This window comes from Galendromus occidentalis, unplaced genomic scaffold (genome assembly GCF_000255335.2).
Source record: "Galendromus occidentalis unplaced genomic scaffold, Mocc_1.1 scf7180000077121, whole genome shotgun sequence".
In the NCBI taxonomy this organism is placed as follows: domain Eukaryota; kingdom Metazoa; phylum Arthropoda; class Arachnida; order Mesostigmata; family Phytoseiidae; genus Galendromus; species Galendromus occidentalis.
In genome coordinates, this window is record NW_003805109.1 from 597,750 (window position 1) to 619,061 (window position 21,312).

At 50.2% G+C, this 21,312-nt stretch overlaps 2 protein-coding genes across 2 annotated transcripts in view; one reads left to right on the forward strand and one right to left on the reverse strand.

Annotated features, from left to right (window-relative positions):
* Positions 1 to 501: 501 nt before the first annotated feature.
* On the forward strand, positions 502 to 18,729 carry Cht7 (chitinase 7). The gene is made up of 23 exons (XM_029110832.1): positions 502 to 603; positions 12,358 to 12,482; positions 13,692 to 13,867; positions 14,030 to 14,208; positions 14,292 to 14,407; positions 14,512 to 14,611; positions 14,721 to 14,843; positions 15,037 to 15,148; positions 15,243 to 15,421; positions 15,514 to 15,626; positions 15,722 to 15,797; positions 16,066 to 16,170; positions 16,273 to 16,423; positions 16,507 to 16,692; positions 16,801 to 16,921; positions 17,006 to 17,130; positions 17,221 to 17,320; positions 17,404 to 17,551; positions 17,647 to 17,886; positions 17,974 to 18,083; positions 18,171 to 18,316; positions 18,424 to 18,593; positions 18,688 to 18,729. The coding sequence occupies exons 1-23, from the start codon at positions 502 to 504 to the stop codon at positions 18,727 to 18,729; spliced, it is 3,045 nt and encodes a 1,014-aa protein (XP_028966665.1).
* Positions 18,730 to 20,243: 1,514 nt separating this feature from the next.
* Positions 20,244 to 21,312, reverse strand: part of LOC114828091 (ras-related protein Rab-4A-like) — a 1,450-nt gene continuing 381 nt past the window's right edge. Inside the window, exons 2-4 of the mRNA XM_029110856.1 lie at positions 20,762 to 20,952; positions 20,417 to 20,664; positions 20,244 to 20,333 (exon numbers count right to left, since the gene is read on the reverse strand). Coding sequence (XP_028966689.1) covers positions 20,244 to 20,333; positions 20,417 to 20,664; positions 20,762 to 20,952 — 529 coding nt within the window. The remainder of the gene's footprint in view (positions 20,334 to 20,416; positions 20,665 to 20,761; positions 20,953 to 21,312) is intronic.

The window sequence follows — 21,312 nt, forward strand, 5'->3', positions numbered from 1 at the left end:
CGTCGGATCGATGCAAAATATTTTCTGATGATGAACGGAAGTCGATAGGAAGGTGTACCTCGCAACAGTAGCACCGGGATCACGACAAAGCTACGACGAGTTCAAGCTGACTTAGCTGTTTCCCGTTCAGCCTCATTCGAAAAGCCTCGGGAATATTCTCAAAAGTTCCGTTGGGACCTCAGCTCCACCTTCCACCCTCGACGTTTAAGGATGTTATCGTGTTTCTTTACGGTTCTGGTCACCCATATTGTGATTTTTTCCCCATGGTTTCCTCCAATCAGCGATTCATTGATCCTATTTATATAATAGTAAGTCAAAATCATTCCGTGATAAAGCCCTGATTTCTACGAGTTATCACGAACGAACACGCCCGCAGAAATCTGAGGAAGAGGACTGACGTAGTTTCACTGTCAGGAGTTCCGACGGTGACTGTTATAGCAAGTAGCCCGTTGCAAAGAGATTATCTGTCGATTTCAAACACTTTATTCTAATCAAAATAAGATGCATTATACTCGCAAAAGCTTGGGACTCTTTCGTAACCTCGATTCGGTCAGCGTGGAATGTGACATACGACACAATGTGAGAGATGCGGCCATCCCAATGGTAAATGACACGGATATATCCCGATCTCGCTCACCAGTCTTTGTCTGACCGTTCATCGACCATCTCAACATGAAAATAGCGACTCTGGAAGCGCCAATCAGCTATAGGGGATGTTCTCGTCCGGTCGGATTTCGTCTAGACTGGGGTCATTCCGTTAACCTACTTGCGAGGGTCGAGTGTGGATAAGCTCGATGAAATTCACCCCGCGCTCGGGACCCGAGCCCACGGTACCCGTGCTATTTTCATCGCGGATAGAGAAACAATGCTCCGCATCCGTCCATCCGAACCTTCAGGGGTCGCAAATCGTGAAGTAGTGAGAGCGCGATGAAAGCATAGCACGCAACCAAGTCTTATTCCAGGGTAAACATGAATACTCCTCCTTCCTGTACAATCTGATATTTTTGCACGTGTGCTTATCGTCGTCTGTACGATTCGATGCGACGGCATGCAGTGTCTTATCCAGGGCGACTGCCCTATACGCGATCGCCGCCAATCGCCTAATTTGCAATCTCCAGTTCTCAATGCGTCACTCGAGGTGTTCGTTAAAGATTGGATAATCAGAGTACACAATATGTCTAGGGACTCCGTTTTGACAAGAGTTTCAAGGCGACCCTGCTTTCGAGAAGAAGACCGAGACTCGAATCGGCGGCGCGGCGTGGACAGCGATTCCCGATGGGTATCATATGATGGACATCTTCTAGAGACGATTTTCTCCGAGCGATCAGGAACTCCGGCTCGGTAACGCCACGAATATTTCCTTCATCGCTTCTCCCCCAGCTGCCGATGACTTTACCTTTCCCACGAGCTTTTGCTGAGCGTGGAATCAACTAAGTAAAGTTGAGCAAATGTCCCGAATAGGTTTTGCTGGCCACATGACAATGGTCCAGCGTCGACATATCCTGGTCAGAATATCGGTGCCATCTGGAAAAAAAACACTTGGCCTATTTCGCAGATGTTCCCTCGTCATCGGGAACTTCCGATATGAAATCCCGGAGCTAGTCCTGATCTTTCCGAATCTTATTCTTTTTCTGTAGCTTCTCGTCGTCAACGCTCCCTCATCATCGTTTTGGGAGATTCTCGCCCTACACTAAAGGCGAAAACCACTGGGCGCCTGTCGGATGCGAAGCATCAAGGAGACAATCATCAATTGAGATTTCCGCTACTCGGCGAGAGGGAAGCCTCCTGAATGAAAACGATGGAGCATTCCTGCTGAGACGCCCAGTCAAAGGGAAACGGAGCGTAAGTCATCGAAGAGGGGAAGAAGGACTCTCTGGACCGGTGGTTCTCAGCCTGGGCTTCGCAGGCCTCAGGATTCTATCAGGCCTCATCGGGCTTCCCCGAGGCTTTTTCCGAGGTCCCGAAGGGCTTTTCCTGGGCCCTGCGCGGCCCTTCCTGGAGTTTTGCGGCGCCGGGGAATGCCGAAAGTGGAGTTTCCGGTAAAATCGGTATTCCACACGTTCTTAGCATCCGGTCGTCGAGGGTTCATGACTCATGCAGAGCTCGGAACATGATCAAGGGCTGATCCGCTACGGGTTAGGTGCACAGGGGTCCGTCGGAATCCGCGAAGCCCCGTTGGGGATTCCGCGCACTAAAAAAACTCGATAAGCGCAGCTCCAGACTCCAGAGTCTACATGAAGTATCTCATCCGACATCATTTCCTGGACACTACAGCGAATATTTTTGAGACTGAGCCATTCGGATCACACGATTCATTCACAGGCCATCTCAATGCGTGGACGGAGCTCGACGGTTACAGCACAAGAAAAACATGGGAATGGGGATCGCCTAATTCCCGGATACGAAATTTGCTGCGCTCCAGTATAAATCACTATTACTCCTAAAAAGAAGAATTCGTCCCAGAGAATGTGAATCGCTCAAACTCGCCCATTCGTAAGTGCGCCTGTCCGTTGCTCGAAACGAGCGTCATATCGACGAATGTGCGTTCTAGAAAAGTTGTACCGTGAGCGAAATTACCAATGCGGATCTTTCTGAAATGTCTCGCTTTCTTCTTCTCCAATTTCATTTTCTGTCTTTCTCGTCGTGTTGAAGTGTTGCCTTCCCTTGCCTCCCCTTGCCTTTCCTTGCCGTTATCCAGTAACGGTGGGCAACGGCGGTGCGGCTTTTCGCCAAACGGAATCCAAATCCGGCCTGAGTTGCGGGCAACGATTCCGCTTTGGTTCGCTGTTGTTCCTTGCAGGTTGTAGTAACAGACTCGAGGGAGGCTGGAGTTTCCGCTTACCCGAGTCCTGCTTGGTGGTCAGTGATTGACGGTTACGCGCGAGTACAACTCTTAGGATAAAGACCCCAGCATCGAAAGGATAGTAAGGCCTCGCTCTCGTCCCAGCCGATAATCATCTCGGTGTTCGGGTACCTCTTCGTGAATCACAATGGTAAGCCATCCGGAGAAGACTCTCGACTCTCCCCTATTCTGGATCCCCATGGATTCCGGAATTTCAATTTATTCAACCTCTCGGCGACCGTGTGTTCGGAAATTCTTTTCTCAGTGGCTTAGCGATTGGTCGCGCTCATGATAGGAGGTGGAGTATTCACCCGACAGAGTCGCGGTGAACGTCTCCGGAGGGATTGTGACCGTTCATAATCGAGCCGAATGCTGCGAACAATCCGGCCTTTGAGTTGTTCCGTCCTCACCCGCTGTCCGGACGGATTTCAGGAAGAAACGCGGAAACCGCGATCAGAACAGAGATCCGTTCTCATTATTGGTGGAATATTTTACTTCATGTGTACTGTCGCCTTACGCCCCGACCACAGCGAGCGCCATCCAGACCAGTTGTCGGAGGGCGATGCCCATCCAGGAACGATCAAGCCGAGCGCGAACCTTCATTCTCGGGATCAAGTTTAGCTTTCGGATCGCGGAACGGAGCCGGGATAATAATAATTGGATGTCCGAGGTCCAATGCGGCCCTGGATAGGCGCGCTCAGAGGTTCAGAATTATCGCTGCTCCTCATAACAGCTGTTCCGCTCGTGGAAACTACTGGAAAATGCACGACCGTGCATTCCATCTCCCGACGAGCTCCTAAGGCCACGATATAAATGTCCGAGGGCCGCTCTGTCGTTAAGGTGGGGCTGCGGAGCCGAGAGCATTCATTCTGGCTGATTGGCATCGTTTGCCACCACCAGTCTAGCTCACCACTCTCCCGCGAAGCGGCCCAGTCCACAGCCTGGCTGGGTGATTGTACGATCGCAGCCATTCTGCAACTGACAAGAATACGCGAGTGGCTAGCCAGTCAGGCGTCTATCCATCAGTTGGTCTTTCGTTGGTACCAGCGCCGCGCCGTCGTCGCGCGTTGAAACAAGGGTCTGTCGAACAGAGAACCAAGGGAAGCGGTTTGCTTAGAGCCGAAGGAGCTCTTGGCAAGTGACTCAAGGACATTTTCGTGGAGTCGGAGGAAGTCTAGCGAACAGTGGACGGATGGACGGATAGCTGGCCGGCGGGCCGGCCGCGAGAACTGTGCGGGGACACACACAGCTTTCGGCCACAATCGATCGCCGGCTCTATGACCAATGTTGGTGAAGAGGAAAGAAAGACCAAAATCAATGCTTAAAGACGGGATGAATCGCTTGTGTGTACGATGACAACACGTGGCTCCGATGGGTCGCAATACTTTATCGGGTTCGTATGAGGAGGCGACTCATCGGATTTCGCAATATTTTCAGAGTAAATTCAACGCGTCCCTCCCGTTTCTAGCTCCGACATGGTTTTCTCGATAGACATCATCACGCCTCTGAGATTTTCCGCCGATCATTGAATCTGATTCTCCGCCGATCGGTTGCGCTCTGGAATCTCACCGAACCGGGCGATTCTGCTCCGGCCAAAGACTTATGTTGGCGCAATCTATCAGTATTCGAGAATCGTGCCAACAACGGGAAGATTGTAGCTGCGACTTTATATATATATGCATGCGAAAGATCGCCTTCTCCGAGAATCGATCCCAACGGTCTTGCCTAAGTCTGTTGATTCGGCATCTAATTCTAGCACGGACGGATATATATCGCCGACAGACCAATGATGACATCGCTTCATTTTGAACACGCGGAAGTCGCAGCGGAGGGTGTTCGATTTTTACTAAGCGTAGCGAGTGGGAACGACAACCACCAGCGGCCGCACACTGTCCACGGTTTGATAATGGACCTTGTATTTCGAAATTCAAGTTTTTGTCTGTGTTAATCGGGTCGGATGATGCTGTCGAAACCTCTCTATGTCTATCTCTACGCCGCGTCGTCTAATTACCGACAGCAGCAGCAGCCACTATGATACTATAACCGCTCTAGGCGAGGAATCGAAAACGCAGCGGGAGGATGGGAACAACCCCAACGCTTCGAAATGGAGCTCCGACCCTAGTCCTCGCGATGATCAGGGGGAGGGAATAAACACTTCTCACCGCAGTCTCAGCGGACTGTCTGTCAATTAGATCGTAAGATAGCTTCGCCTCCAGATCATGACTCGATGAACTCACCTACCTACCTACCGACTGGCTGTCGAGTGACAGACCAACGGACGGACGGACCGACCGACCAAGCCGGCGGCTGGCAAGTCAAGCAACAAACCGGCGGGTGGACCGACGGGCGAGCAATGCTTGGATAGCCAGTCAGCGTCGGGTAGGCTTGGCTCGCGTATTTGCGTGCTGCCACTTCCGCTTCAGAACAATGGCTCTGAGCGCTTTTCTCGGGATAAACAACGACGACAGCCACGACAGCAACGAGACGAAACAGAAGTGAGAGAGCGATGTCACGAAATTCTCGGCTTCGCGGGAAACTTGAGACAATTGAAAGCGATGACGGAAATTTCTTGGCGAAGAAACGCGTCCCCAAGTACTCGGCTCGCGAATGGGGTTACTTCTCGAAACTGAATTTCACTCACTCGCGGCAGAAACCACCGGCAGAATGTTCAAACCCCCATTTGGGGGAAGTCGCGCCGTGCCACGACGGATAGAGTGCTCGCGAGACGAAGCTTCGACCTTCCCTTGCTCCACGATGAGACGGTGGAACCGGTCCGCTGGGGCGAATGGGCGTGTGCGTGTTCAGTTTTTCTGAGTTTCCGATGGAAATTCCGGCAAGAGCGCCAGATAACGCTCAAATTTTCCGAGACGCCGGAGTTCCTGCTCACGGAATCTACTCATTCATGCGTCGACCCTCATGTACCATGAGGAGGTATAGGTCACGAGCAACTGGCCACTTTGCAGCAGGCACTCGAGTGTAGATATCGCACGGTGAAAAGTTCTCCTAGAGGCTAATGTCAAGCGTCTGTACGCGTCATCGAACCTCAGTCAACAATCGACCCTGTCACCGCATCTTTCACCGGTGCAGATGACGAAAAACGCAGCCGGAAACGGAACGGCCACGCTGTTGACGATTCGCCACCAGCCGATAGATTCATCAGTCTGGTTTCCTTTTTCGTCCGCTCGCGGGTTGATCATCCATCCGGACTGGCAGCGGAAAATTGATTCGGTTTAAAACGCTGCTAGTTTATTCATCGATCGTCTAGGCTAGACGCAATGCGTTGTGGGGATCACCGTCGGCATGGCGAATATAAGCGGAGTTCCTCCTTCGGAGTCGGATAATTATTCAAGATCTTCATCGATTCGGCGAACGGAGAACTCTTTCTCGTTCGCTTCGGATTATCCGGTCGGTGGACGACGAGAAGAGCCGAACGGACGGGGATCGACCGGCCGGTGGGAAGATGAATGTAGAGCTCGATCAAAATAGGGATTTCCATTGTCGACCGGCGCCGAGGGTTCTGGTGGACTCGGAATCGAATGCGGGGCGTCGCCTATCTATCTGCTCGTCGTGCAAAATAACGGTACTTCTCTGCGTTGAGGCAAATCGAATTTCTAGTCTACCTCAAGACTGGAATCAATCGCTCTGTCGAGTGACGTCAACTATTCTTGATGAAAGTTCGAGAAACTCAGGTCCTGAGGCGCAAGGCTGGAGGATGCTGGAATCTGATAGCACGCCATCTGTCCGAACGTACAACACCGAGCAATGCTCGACCCTTATCGGAACTATCCTCAATCGCTCGATCCTTCGGTCGATATTCAAATGCTCAATATTATTCCCCGATCTGTATCTCTTCTCGGTCGAGCGGGAGATCTATCTCCACGATGCGCGGAGGCATCCACGCTTCGGATGTAGCCGGTGCGAAGGACGACGCTAGTCGACAAGCTCGTGATGAGGAAGCTCCCCGTATCCGAAAAGTCTTACTCAAATAACAGAAGCGAAAAAGACAGACAAAGTGAAATCAGGACTAGCAGCTCGAATCGACGAGCGGCTTCTCGAGTCGGCAAGCGCTGATGCAACAACCCCTAACACGACGTGGAACGACGACAGAACTTGAGTTGAACTTCAGGTCAATCCTCGACGTTGTCGCAAATCCTCTCCTATACAAAGGATTCGCGAACGCAATCATGTCGGCGGAATTGATTATTATAGAGGCTGCCTTGAATATGTCGTTTGCATAAGAGAGGAATCCCCATGAAGGAACCGATACGGCGACCTCGTTCAAATAAGAACGATCGATACAAACCGACGCAGCTGCGGGCGGTAAATCGGGCGTCTGACACCCGCGATACCAGGAGATACCGCGTTAGAGCGGTTGAGGTCGAGCCAATCACTGGCTTTTGTGGATTTGCTTTTCATTGGATATAACTCCGAATCGCAGCCGGTGAGTGTTGGGCGCGTCTGATCCCTGGTGTAGAAGGAATGAGATGCAACATCAAGCCGCTGACATTCTCGGGGGGAATTCGTCATCCGAGCTCATCGTTGCCGAAGCCTTCCTTGTTTTCCCATTGAGCGGAGGGAAGCCCCAAGTGAATCCATGCGTCTCCCGAGACATTCGGCTGAATCAATTCGGAGATACGGATCTTGGTTGAGATCACAGACAATTTTCGCTCCAGTTGGAAAATTCATACAGTCTTCTCTCAGCGGTCTTCCGTCACGAATGCGGTTCCATGGGGGATGATTAAGAGGAAATAGCTACCGGTTCTATAAATACCAGGCCAAAGTCCCAACTCGAACCAAGAAGATTTCTTCGTTTTTCTGCGTCGCACTATGTGTTTCCCTACGCAGATCGTAGTGTCCTTGTCGCCCTTGAGGTGTAGGCGAATTATCGTTCGCTCGACGGGAACGTGGGAAAGCTTCGTTTATTCTTAGAGTCGATCTTTAGAGCGAGCTGCTTGATAGCGATTATATGGATTTTCTCAAGCTCTCGTGCGGAGAATCTGAGACTTTCTGTCGTGCATTCGAGCTTGCGTCAAAATATCAATCGTCGCGATTTCGGTCGGCTCACCGAATCCGAAACTTTCACTCGGACGTCGACTTTCGCTTAGGGCCAAAGCTATCGCGTCAGTAGTTGCCTCTGCGACGGCGGCGTTGCCTCGGATGTTGCCAATCACTTCCTACTCGTGCTGCTGCTACTGGTAGCCGCGGCGATGGCGGCAGTGACGGCGGAGCATCGACCAGCGATGACGCAGCGATGCCTCTCGACTTCCCCCAGCCGATGTCTCGTGCGATTTACGTCTAGTCTTCTGTGGATAAGAATCGTACTCCGATCCTCCGGAGTAGAGTGTCGGAGCAATTTCCCTCGTAGTGGGATCCTCCATTTGAATATTCGCGGCGCCTTATTGAAATCGAGAGAAGAACAAATCTGCCTGGGCAGAAACGGCGGAAGAGACCTTCTTCTCATGTCGAAGTAGGAGCCAGGAAGCTTTGACACGATCTACCCGCTCGTTCCCCGTGGATCTGATTCCGATCCGGCGCAGATTTGAGACATGTTTTCACCTGTGATTCCGTTCTCGCCGCGTGCGTCTCCTCCTCCCGGTCGGATGACGGAGAGGTCCGAAGGAGGACAGTATTCGGGGCTTTCACCTTTGAGAACGCAGCGGTTATGCTCGGTCGACGGCGAAGCTTCAAAACTTGCCCTCAAAACTCTTGCTATCGTTTCGCTAGATGCTTTTCCTTTCTTCTCTTTCTTCTGGATCGCTGTTGGCAAACCGAAGCCACCGTGGAAGTTGTTGACCTCCTTTCGCATTGCGAGCCGGTCAGATATGAGCTGGAGCTGAGCAGGCCTGGTCTAGCTGGCTCGCGAAGTTTTCGACGGTCGGTGCTGCTGACTGACTAGTCCGTAAGCTCGCGCGCCAAATCGCCGGCTGACCGGAAGTACCGTATCTCATTCCTATGCCAAGATTTCCACCCTCCTCTTCATATGCCGTGTCGCGGCTCCGCGAGTTAGAACTCTGCCGAAGCGAGGGAATATGCTGGGAGGCGACTCATACCAATCGGCATGGAGAATGAGGGACGCCCATCCTCGCGCTTTGTTCGCACCGCCGGCATCCGGTCTCTATACGAACCTCGAGGTGGAGCCTCTGGATCATTAATACACCGCCTGGAGAAGACGAGAGGTGTATTCCAGACAGGTCGGTACTCCGACGCAAACGGAACAGTCCGCTCCATCTCGTTACAAGTCAATCTTTGTTCACGGAACAGAGGAGCAGTCTACATAGTGTGAGGTCGCGATCGCATTCGTTCGAGACGAGCTTCAATTGTGACTGATTCTGGGCGGGGCTTCCCTTCACGGCTACGATCACTTCCGCTTCGAATACGATAACGAGCCGCGAAGGATCAGTTGCCCAATATGAAGTTCGATCTAGGCACGGAAGACCCCATGAACCCTTCGCGTAGGAACGTTCTTACTTTGCATCGAGTTTCCGATATCGGAGTTATCACTCAACTATAATTGAATCCCAAACAACGACTCATATCTGTGTTTTGTCTTCAAGAACAGCAACGATTAGTTGTGAAAAACGTCTTTCTTCGTCAAGGTCATTCCCAGTGTCGGCTGCGGTGCTTGCTGGCGGCGGTGCAGAGCGCCAGAGGTGCTCTTTCTTGCTCCTGTTCCTGCCCGTCTGCAAGAGCAGCTCTTCAGCCACAGCTCCTTGGTCGACCGAAAAATCGAGAGAAAGAGCAAGTCGGCTAGCAATCGGCTCCAGGCGAATCACCGACTGCACTTGCGTGAAATAATTTTGCCACCAACGCCCGAAAATTCATTCTTGTTCCAAGACGTCTCACGCTCCTATCCGACAGATATTCTACCACCCGTCATATCAAAAGGAGGAGAAGAAGTAGAAATTCGCTGTCATGACAGCGGATTCGTAACACGACGAGCCAGTTGCGTTAATCGAGCCTTGGAGGATTCCGAAAAGGATCACTTCAAACTAGACCCAGTAAATTATTCCCCCAGTGCGCTCGGCGGGCTTCCTGTCAACATTTCTCGAGAATAGCATTCGGTATGAAGCGTTTCCGAAGTCGAGCCATGAGAATTTCACCCGGAGCTCTTGGCCGTCTCTACTTCGAAGTCCCAGCATGGAGCCAAACTGAAAAACTCAGAATTAGGTACTATTACGTTCTCCACTCAAGGCAAACACTGCTTACGTTCGCAAACAGGAGTCCATTTGACACGATCCCACGTCTTCGGAGCTGCGAAGGTCCATCAGCGCGTCATCGGCGACCGTCAAAGTCATCAATATACTTCTAGTTGTCGCTTCCCGAATACAAAAAAAGCCTTCCCTTTGATTTTTATACAAAATAGGCTGTGCAGAGAATGTTGTCATCGAGTTAAGAAATCCATCTACATCGAGGAAAACAAACCGAAAAAAAATCATCCCCAACTCGTCCACAGGGTTTTTCCTTCAAAAGCGACCGACAGATACGAACTTTTTTTCGTGGTAAAAACGGTATTTTCGACGGGATTAAAAGATCAAACGGGAGAGTGGGGAGCCTAATAATTATGTTCGGAAGATCGTTCCTCCGAGAGGAACGTTTTTCGATCACACAGATCTCTGAGAAAACAGTCGACGATCGAAATCCCAATCGTCACCACAGGCTTCCCTTGCGGCCGAGGCGCAGGCGCGTTCCGATCTAGATCTGTCACTTCGTTGAACAGTGCTCGCGGCATAGCCGCCAATGAGCAATGACCGATTTTCAGGGACATTGACAGTGAAGAGATTAATTGGCCGATTATCTGGCACCGGAAAACACCAGAAACTCCCTTCTAAACGAAGTGAGAGAGGGATATCAATTTTAGACTGGAGTAAGACGACATGTCCGCCTTGTGGCACGCCATCAGCATCTATCCGTCTCATCTCTACACACTCGTATATGATGAAAGTTTAGAGAATATCAGAAGTGTCGATCTCTCGCGTCCAGACTCTCAGCCCAGCCTTAAGACTCTTGCTCAAACCAGACAAGAAAATCCCATGAAAGGCTCTTCTGCTCCGAGGGGTGGAGCGAAGCGCTCGGCCCTCAGGATCAGATCCTCCACAGAATCAATCCGCGGATTATCGGCGGAGGGCTGCAAGTTACCTGAGACTCATTGGATGAACATCAGCACCCCGTATGCGGTCGAATAGCGCGCATTTAAACGAGTCCCGGTTCTCGATAGCCCCGAAGTCTGTTCGAAGCATCGGTTCGCTGATCGGCCGCTCGGCTCTGCAGGTCGCTCATTGATTGACTGACGTGTTGTTGGACTTTAGCTTCGCTATTCTAGAACTATTCCTAGCATCGAGCTGGAGCGACCTTGACGTGTACTGGACGTCAATGGGTTCGGCGCGAATATTGTTGTTGCTAGTGGTGCCAAAATGCTGTCGTACGGCGCTTCAAAACTCCGGTCCTAGGGTGGGATAATACGCTCCTTTCGCTAATGAAGGGGCTCACACGAACGTGGGCAGACGACCAAAACCACCGCGGGGAAGTTTGACTTCTTGCGTTTTCCGTCGCTGAACAATATATCTACATAAGTGTATTTCTTGTCTAACGAATCGCCACCAGAACATTCCAAGAGGATCGAGCGGACTCTGTAAGGAACTTCAGTTTTCTGGTCGGCACTGTTCTCTCGTAGCTCGTCAAGACTCGCTGAAAGCAAAGGAAAAGAGACACTGGAACGAATATTTATTCTAGTTTCCAGAAGCGTATTCGAAAGTTCGTCTCGTAATGAAGCGCGGCATCCGAGAATCCAATTTCTGGGATGGTTTCAGATTAAGCTATGGGGCTCGCTTCAGACAGCAGCACTGCTGTGCCAAGTACGACACGATCTTGCGCCATCGAAACGGTGCGGGTTAAGGTCGTTCGCTCGCAGAATAAATAATTAAAAAAAGTTCGATGCTGTTCCGATCCGGTACCGGGTACGTTCTCAGCCAAATCCGCTTTCGATGCTCGCGAATTTTCTAGTGAAATATGTAGTCGAGAAATATGTTTTTCAAACATTCCAAGTCCAGGAACATCGAGCACCAGGAAGAGTCCTGTACGATGAGGGATACGGAGAAGGATTGTTTCCGAATCACACCATTCCGGCACTCCTGGCAGGCTCGCGATAGATGTTTTCCCATCATGGTTTTTCTGTTCTGCATGTTACAATGATCGCTAGATCGCGCTCGCAAGGGACATCGTCCGCCAAGGAGATAACGACAAGTTAGAGCCCAACCCACACGAACTCAGGGCCACGGTTATCATATATCCACACGTACACGAAAGCTTGACTGTTTCCACGAAACACATTCTGTCGCGGTCCTCGGTCTAGAATATGCAGCGATAGCCTGACTTCGTATACCGTCATACGAATGTGATCGCCCTTCAACAGAGCGTCGCGAATATTCGAACCGCTGATGCAAGCAATTCGCCTGCAGAGTTCGACGTTGTTACTTTCAACTCCACGGATCCTAACTCGAGATTTTGATTCCTTGCAGAAGCCACATCGATTGTTGGCGTGGCTGACCATAGCCACACTATTGATTTCTTCCGTAACGGCGGATGACTTGGTACCGAAGAGGAAGTCGAGTTTGCGAAAACAGAACAGAACCTCAGCAGGTAAGTCATCGCTCCCCATTCCAAATCAGATTAGCTCGTGTCTTTATACCTTGAGGCATCTCACGAAGTCCCTTAGTAGCGATTGGGAAATCTATATCGTCCCAGAAAACTGTCCGTGCCGCGACGACCGGCGTAGTCAGCTGCCGCGGGCTGCGCGAACTGTTTCTCGAGGTATCACAAATCATCGCTTCCGATACTTTCGAAACGATTTTTCGCGGACAGAGATTCGAGGCAAACTACGAATAGGAAGATCCTGTCGGTACCTCTCTTGACATTGGTGCGTAAAACGTTCCTTTCGCTCGCGTTGCGTCGGGAAACAAACACTGTATGTACGAAATTTCTCATCAGGGAATGTCGCTTTTGACATTCCGCAAATTTACCATGAGACTGTGTCGGCTTAGAACTTCTGTGACCTATTCTTCGACAAATGTGTGATGTCGGCAGAAAGACCCGCCTCGATTTGCGATTGTCTGAGCCTGACTCTTAAGCGAGGCCACAGAATCAGTGAAACATTCTTCTAATGCCGAATATTCCAACCAAAGTTGTTGGCGTTGTCTTCGATTTCTCTCGGACCTGATACCGACAGAAGATTCTGTTCCAACGTCGCTCATACATAGTACATCGGACCCTTGCCGATCTGCGCGATTGCAATTACGCGCCGACTCGGAAGGAATAAGTCGGGTTTCCACTGAAGTTCCTCCCCCTTAGATGGAGAACGACTAGAACTATTTTGAAATTCAAAATTATCTGTCGCAATGTTTTGCGTTCCCCCGTGAAATCGACATGCGAGCGCCGACGCCGTTTGCTTAGCACCAACGACTAAAGTTAGGACGGGCGGAAGAGCGAATGGCGCGCGGTCGGACTGCTTGCTTAGGTGACGTTTGGCCAAGTGCAGAGACGGGCGTTCAGTGTGTGGACTGGAAGGAACGACGTTCACTCCCGTACACGAGCGGAGCGAAAAACTGGATCTGGCGAAATCGGCTCTTCGACATAGGAACGGACTTTCCGAATTACGGCTAAATTATATAAGTGTCCAGAGTAATCAATGTCGTCATATACCTACTCATATCGATAAAGTAGAATAGAGCGCCGGTAGAGCCGTAACAGGCGAATGCGGCGACCGTCTCGGAATCGCATATTCTGATCAGCGGGGTCGGAGGCAAGAGCTTGGTTGCAGGAAGCTGACTTCGGAGTTTGTTCGGATTCCAGGGAGCAGAGCACTCAGACGCAGCGGCCTCCTGGCGGCACCTAATGCGGAACGTCGGAGGAAAAATCGAAAAAGCTCCAACTCCTTGCTCACTCCGCATCAGAGCAATGAAGTCGGGGAGGCTACGGACAAGAAAGTTGTCTGCTATTTCACAAATTGGGCCAAATACAGGACGGGGAAAGGTAATGGCTCTCAGAGTTTCAGAGTATACGCAGTGTTTGGGGAGCTGAGCTGAGTCGATCAATGTCCTTCAATAAGAGATTCCGAGTCGACTGGAATACCTGAAGATTCCCGATTGTCCCGGAGACTTCTTCAAAATAAATTGTTCTTATCTCCGAAAACAGGAAAATTCGGCCCAGAAGATGTTGACCCCTTCATATGTACGCATATTATCTATTCTTTCGGCTGGATGAGGAAAAACAAGTTGGTCGCTCACGATGTCGAAGCCGACGAATCGAAGAACGGCAAGAAGGGCGGCTTCGAGAAAATTGTTGATCTCAAGAAAGTCAACCCGAAACTGAAGGCAAGTTCGAATATCTTCTCCCGCTCTAGTCCCTTGAATAGATTCAATTAGAACCCTGTGTAGATGAAGCTGGTTTCTGATAGGTTCTCCTGGCCGTTGGCGGATGGTCTTTCGGAACTCAAATGTTCAAGGATATGGCATCCAATTCCTACAATCGAAGACTGTTCGTATTCTCCGCGATGGAATTCCTACGAAAACGGTGAGTTTCACAGGAGGGTAGGATACGAGAACATCTTGCGACGTCTCGATTGCTGACTCTGATTGACAGTGGAATCAGAGCCTGAGTTCGCTGCCGTGTTTCAGCAACTTCGACGGTCTCGATCTGGATTGGGAGTTCCCCCGCGGAAAAGAAGACAAAGACAACTTTGTGAAACTCTTGAAAGATCTCCGCGAAGCATTTGAGGTAATCCCTCCGAGTTTCCATCTTGGGCCCGTGACGCTCACGAGCGCTACCTTTGATCAAAAGCATCCATCTTCTCTCGATGATTCCTGACTAAGGCACTTTTCCGCAGGCGGAGGCCAAGGAGAAGAAATTGAAGCGACTCCTGCTGACTGCTGCAGTCTCGGCTGGAGCGGAAACCATACAGAGCGGATACGACGTCCCAGCTGTGGCTGCCTATCTGGACTTCATCAATGTAATGCTCACATACAATTGAATTTTTCTTCGGTCACATGCAAGTTTAAGCCTCCGACCCCGATGGGCGAACTGGCGCGAGGCAATCATCGACCTCGGATTCGAGAATGCTCGCCTGCATCATCCAGAGAAAAGTAATGTACACCTTTTCTAGCATATCTTGATATCTTATTCAAATGTTCTTTGTGACCTAGGTTATGTCATACGACTTCCACGGGAAATGGGAGAAGCAAACAGGACACAATAGTCCTCTCTATGCTTTGAGTTCGGAGTCCGAATGGAGGAAGATGCTCTCAATGGATTATGGTAAGTTCTAGATATAATCCTGCTGCGGAATAACCTGTCGATGAAGTGGGATCAGCCTTCGCATAATCGTCTGATTCGGATTATTCCGCGATAGGGGCGAAGAAATGGGCATCGATGGGGGCCCCGAAAGAGAAGCTCATCATCGGTCAAGGAACATACGGGAGAACATTCACCCTATCCAGCATAAAGAACAACGGTATGAATGCCCCTGCATCTGGAGGCGGCAAAAAAGGAGAATTCACCGGCGAAGAAGGATTTCTCGCTTATTACGAGGTTGGTGTTGGACAAGTTTCGAAGAATTCTGATCTGATTGAGGGTCGGCATTCGGGAACTTCTTTCGTTACGAGTTACTGCTCCTCCCTCAGATCTGTGATATGATGCGGAAAGGAGCCACTTATGTCTGGGACAATGAGCAAATGGTACCCTACGCCTATCTCGATGATCAATGGGTCGGTTTCGACGACGAGCGATCGATCCGGTGAGGGCTGCAATCCAACTTCCTATAGAAACATTTCCATGCAGAGAATCAACTCACGGCGATCAATCGATGACCAAAAACCACCTCCATTCCAGCAACAAAATGAAATGGATCAAAGAAAACGGATTCGGTGGCGCTATGGTTTGGGCTATCGACATGGACGATTTCAGAGTACGTACCAATGCGAGAGATAACGCTTCCGTGATCACAAGCACGCGAGCTCGAGGAACTCCCCTTCATCGGAGACTGTCCCGATCAGAATCCCGGGAATAGTTTCACTGCCTCCCCTTGGGATTCATCGTTTTCTTTCGGTTCCTCCTGAGGCTCCTCCGCATGTTCACACTTAACCTCGCTCTCATGCGACAATTGATCGTCGAAATTCTACACACTTGACTATAACCGCATCGTTGGAGCTTATTCAGTTTCATCTCTCTTCCAGGGAACGTGTTCGGACAAGAAATGGCCCTTGATAGGAGCTATGGGAGAAGAACTCCTGGGTCATCCTTCTCGAGGTCCCATCAGCTCGCTTGAAGTTCTAGCTAAGGCAGGCAATCTTTGTACTTCTGCCTAAAGTTCCATTGAATTCCCGGGGAGCGAGCGCTCCGAGAATTTTTCGGAACATTCCTCATTTCTTTTGTGTCTCCAGGATGTCAAGGCAGCTGCTCCCTACAAAAGAGAGAAGACTCCCGCTCGTAAAAATCCTCTCGAAGATCTAGCCAACGCTCCGAAGTCCGTCATAGAGGAGCAGAAGCGTCTGAAAGAAAACGAGAGTAATTTGGAGGATCACCCTGAGCCTGGTAATCACCTTGGTCTCATATAATTCATTCATCTTTGAACTTGGGCTGAATCATCCCGAATAATTGACGACATTAAAATTCAGACACGAATGCGAGAGTCATTTGCTACTTCACCAATTGGGCGACGAAACGCCGAGGTCGGGGAAGATTTGAGCCTGTCAATATCGACCCTATGAAGTGCTCGCATATCGTCTACGCCTTCGCTGGAATCAAGGATAATCAACTTGTACCAACTGAAGAAAAAGACGACATCATAGAGGGGGATAAAGGTGGGACCAATCACGGTGCTAGAGTAAGGAACCAATGATTTCCCAATTCCTCTCTTTCTCTCGATGTATTCCGAGCTGTGTTTAATTCAATCAATCATTCCTCAACAGGCTACTACGAGCAAGTGGTGGCCCTGAAGAAGAAGAATCCTTATCTGAGAGTCATCCTTGGAGTTGGTGGCTGGATGCTTGGTTCCGCACCCTTCCGAAACGTCACCGAGAGCTCCTACAGGTCTGTCCTCGGTACTTCATCAAAAGACTTCCCTTCTCGTCATGGCATGTAATTCCTATCGTCATGCATTCTCGCTTTCTGCAGACAAAACCTATTCGTCTTCAATGTGATCGACTTTTTGAGAGAGAAGAACTTCGATGGACTCGACATCGATTGGGAGTTCCCCCGTGGCGCGGATGACAAAGAGAAACTGAGCAATCTGGTCAAAGGTCATACCAATCATTCATATTGTTTCGGATGCGGATGAAGTCTGAAAAAAAAACATACTTGTGTTCTAATCATAATTCTTCGCTCGCTAGATCTTCGTCAGGCTTTCGATGGAGAGGCTCTCTCTGCGAAGAAGCCCCGTCTCTCACTATCCCTGGCCGTTCCTGCGTCATTCGAGGCGCTCGCCGCTGGGTAAGGCTCGTTCGGGCTCTGAGCGGATTGTAGATTGTAAGCGATGCTTCGGGACTAAAACTCGAATTCGGTTCTTCCTCAAGATATGATGTTGCTGAGCTGAATAAGCACATCGATTGGTTCAACATCATGACGTACGATTTCCACGGTGACTGGGAGCGACAAGTCGGCCACCACTCGCCCTTGTTCCCTCTCATCGCCGCTTCCGCCTATCAGAAGAAGCTCACCGTGGTACGGAGTCGGAATTACATTTGTGGAATGGCATTTTTTTCGCGGGAATTTAAACGAAAAGCTGCGGGAACTGATCCAGGTATTCTTATGTGCAGGATTTCAGCGCTGCTGAATGGGTGAGGAAGGGTGTGTCGAAGGAGAAGGTTGTCATCGGTATTCCAACCTACGGCAGAACCTTCACTCTGACGAACGACACTCTAACGGATGTGGGGGCGCCAGCCATTTCCGGCGGCCAGGCTGGAAATTTCACGTCTGAAGCTGGATTCCTCTCCTTCTACGAAGTTTGCGACATGCTCCGAAGCGGAGCCACCCTCGTATGGGATAATGAGCAGCAAGTGAGTCCGTGACCGATTGGCATCGATTTGGAATAGCATAACATCAACTCTTCCATGACGTAAGTCTCATGCCGACTTTCTTTGAAGGTACCCTACGCGTTTAAGGACGATCAATGGGTTGGCTTCGACGACCAGAGATCTCTCAAAATGAAAGTCCAGTGGTTGAAAGAAAATGGCTACTCAGGAGTCATGATCTGGTGAGCTTTCGAGAGTAGTTTTAAGAAAGTTTCCGTTTCGGTTCAAACGATCGAGAGCGAGGAATTTAAATGAGCTACATACCTAAGGTCAATCGATCTCGACGACTTCCGTGGAACGTGTACTGGGGAGCCCTATCCCCTCCTCAGTGCAATCCGAGAAGAGCTGAAGGGTTACAAGGTCCAGGGACTTGAGGCCGCAGCATCGATCGCCTACGGCGGCAACGGAATAAACGGTTCGTTGTCCCGCTCCGATAGAAGCGATCCGGTCTCCGCCCGGTGACTGTGGCGAGAGAAAAGTGACTTGAATTGAAGATTTTAACGAACAACATTCCGATACCAGATCCCTTCGAGGTTATCTGCGAAGACGAAGACACCCCCATATCTTACCATGTGGATAAGAAAGACTGCACCAAGTACTATTTATGCCAAGGGAAAGTGAGACATCACATGCCCTGCCCATCCGGATTAGTGTTCAATCTTGCTGAGAGGGTTTGCGATTGGCCAGATAAGGTACGGACTCCTCTCGCGCATGCCCGACCCTCAATGCCAGCCTAGTGGTGGACCCACAGGGAATGAATAATATCGGCCGGAACGTACATTTCAGGTCGAAGACTGCGCCCACATCGGCCAACCCAAAGACGAGTGATCTACAAAGAAGACATGATCGGCGTGATCTCCAAACTGACGAAGCGGAGGAATGACGGATAAGTTTTCTAAGCATGCTCGAACTCGCACTCACCACTCAGCGCCGAGGAGAATCACGATCAGCCAAAAAAACGAGATAATGTGCCACCTGATGTCAGAGATATTGAATTCGATGACGCTAACGCAAAGCTCTGAGCAGCTTCCAGAACTAAGGAACAAATATCGCCCCAATCATCGGGGCTTAGCCGCTCGTGCTATCTTGTGTACATAATTTGTATATAGCTTTAGGTAAATGATCAAGTTATCGTTCTGCTTATTGCCACTGCTCCATTGCTGTCATTGCTTCGCAAGTGAGACATCGAATGAGGTAGGAGAGATAAGGATAACAGCTAGTGAGCAATCCTCACATTATTTATTAGACTCACCTGCCAAACCTTCCGAAAACTGCAGTTCCGTCGAAAGAAGCCCAGGATTCGTGGAGGAATGTCCGTCCTCGGCGTGAAGCTCCAGGACAGCTACTGTGGTATTTACCCGCGTGGAGGTCAGAACGTTCCCCTACCCGGGAAGGAGAGTTTATTACCTCGATGCGCATCTACGCCACCGAGGGCTGTCAAATTTCATGCTCTCGCGGCGATGAACCGCTGATAGCGGAGTCTCTCCTCCCTTCAATTACTCGATAGCGCCGGCTGTTCTTGTTACTTAGGCACTTGGATTATCCTTCACGATAGAGATTGTGTTTGGAAAGACTGCGGTGGATTCCCTTCCGTCGATGACTTCATAGGATCCGAATGCTCATGAATTGAATAAAACCTTGTTATCTGCATGATCTTGGGGTCATGCATGATTTCGGATTTGAGGGTCCCATATAATAGGGTTAGATGTCGGAGATCCTGAGCTCTGGAGGAGTTCACCACTCCATTACGGGAAACGATAGTCTCTGTGCATGATTTCACCCCCGAATGATGAGTGTGCCGCGGTATGAATACGGGCGAAGTGTGCACTTCGATTAGTTGGAGCAGTAAAGAACTGTCTTACATCAACGATAAGGGAGCACCTCAAATGCACTCCGAAGTCTGGTCGAGGACGTTTCACGTCGGAAAGACCCGCTCCTTCTGACAACATTGAGGGCCAGCATCTAGCGGCGACAGATGCAGAAGAGTTTTTCAATCGACGCGACTGATCCGTGAATGTTTCATACAGTCTTGCTATACGAATTCATCCCCCGAGTGATGGAAGTCCCGTGAGTCGAAAAGTCTCCCACAGGCGGAGCAGTGCGGTTTCCCTGGCAGGATTCCCTGCGGTCGACGATATTGCATGCTGCTGGTGATTCATTCGTCTGCCGTCGTTCATTGAAGTCTCAAGGTCTTCCTCAGGAATGAGGAATGCTCGACAGTAGCGACAACAAATTTTATTCGGGAACCGATCTGAAATACACAGCCCAGATATGTGCGAGGTGAGCTCTTGAATTGGATTCCCGGGGAGAAGAAATGCATGGGTGGGGGTCCTGCCCTCATGCTAGCAACAAGAGTAATTTTTCGTTTTCTTGCGGCCTAGGACCGGAGTCCCATTGGTCAAATTTGAGCACAAGTCCGGTCTCTCCAGAATCTGGAAAAAATACTGGAGAGTAGCCCTTGGGACGTTTTCTGTCGGATCGCCGGAGGAGAACCCAGGTGACCGAACGCACTGACCTTGGCTCCAAGTTGGAGGAAACAGAAATCAACGTTCTTTCCAGTTTTTGCAGAAGTCTCGCAATGCAGCATTTCATGTTCCACAGCGAACATGACCGCTTCGGTATACGAAACTTCACGCTGGGAATCTTGATCCAGTTTGAGACCACACAGCAAAATCACTGGTTTCCGTTCGGTGCAGTATTCGTTGATCTCATCCAGCCAAGACGGCAAATTTTCGAATGTTTCGCGCCTCGTGATATCGTAGACTAGTTGAAGGTCGGCGAACAAGAAGAGAATTACCAACGGTGCTCATTAATACGAGTTGACGGCATTTCTCCTCGAGGCACTGAAGGTTCCACTCACCGACAATGACGCCATATGCTCTTCGATAATAGGGCCGCATAGGAGCGCGGAACCTCTCGGTGCCTGCTGTGTCCCAGATCATGAGTCTGACGACTTTTTCGCCCAGGGGAACGGTGCGAGACTTGAAGTCGAAACCCACCACTCTTCCGGAATTCTCCACGAACTTCGCCGTGATGAAGCGGAACATGAGACTGGAATAGGAATCCTCGGCTCACTCGTCCCGTCACGTCAAGCAGCCCAGCAGAGGAATAAGATGCTGGATCCGACTATGAGCCCCAACTGGGAGGTTGAAACGAGCTCCCCACCAGGTTCTAGATCAGGATGCAGGGCTATCCTGCAGTCGAGAACACGCTATGCAGGTTGAAACGATAATCAATGAACTCCTCCGACTGTTGAACGTGAGCAACATCCGGATGCTCCCCTCAACACACAGAGCGGGCTTTGATAAGATCGATTCCAGCGAATGAATCGGTTAGATCGATGAATCGAGACCCATCTTACTCCTCATGTCGTATGGAATTAGCGGTATGGAAACGATGCGGGCGAAAAAT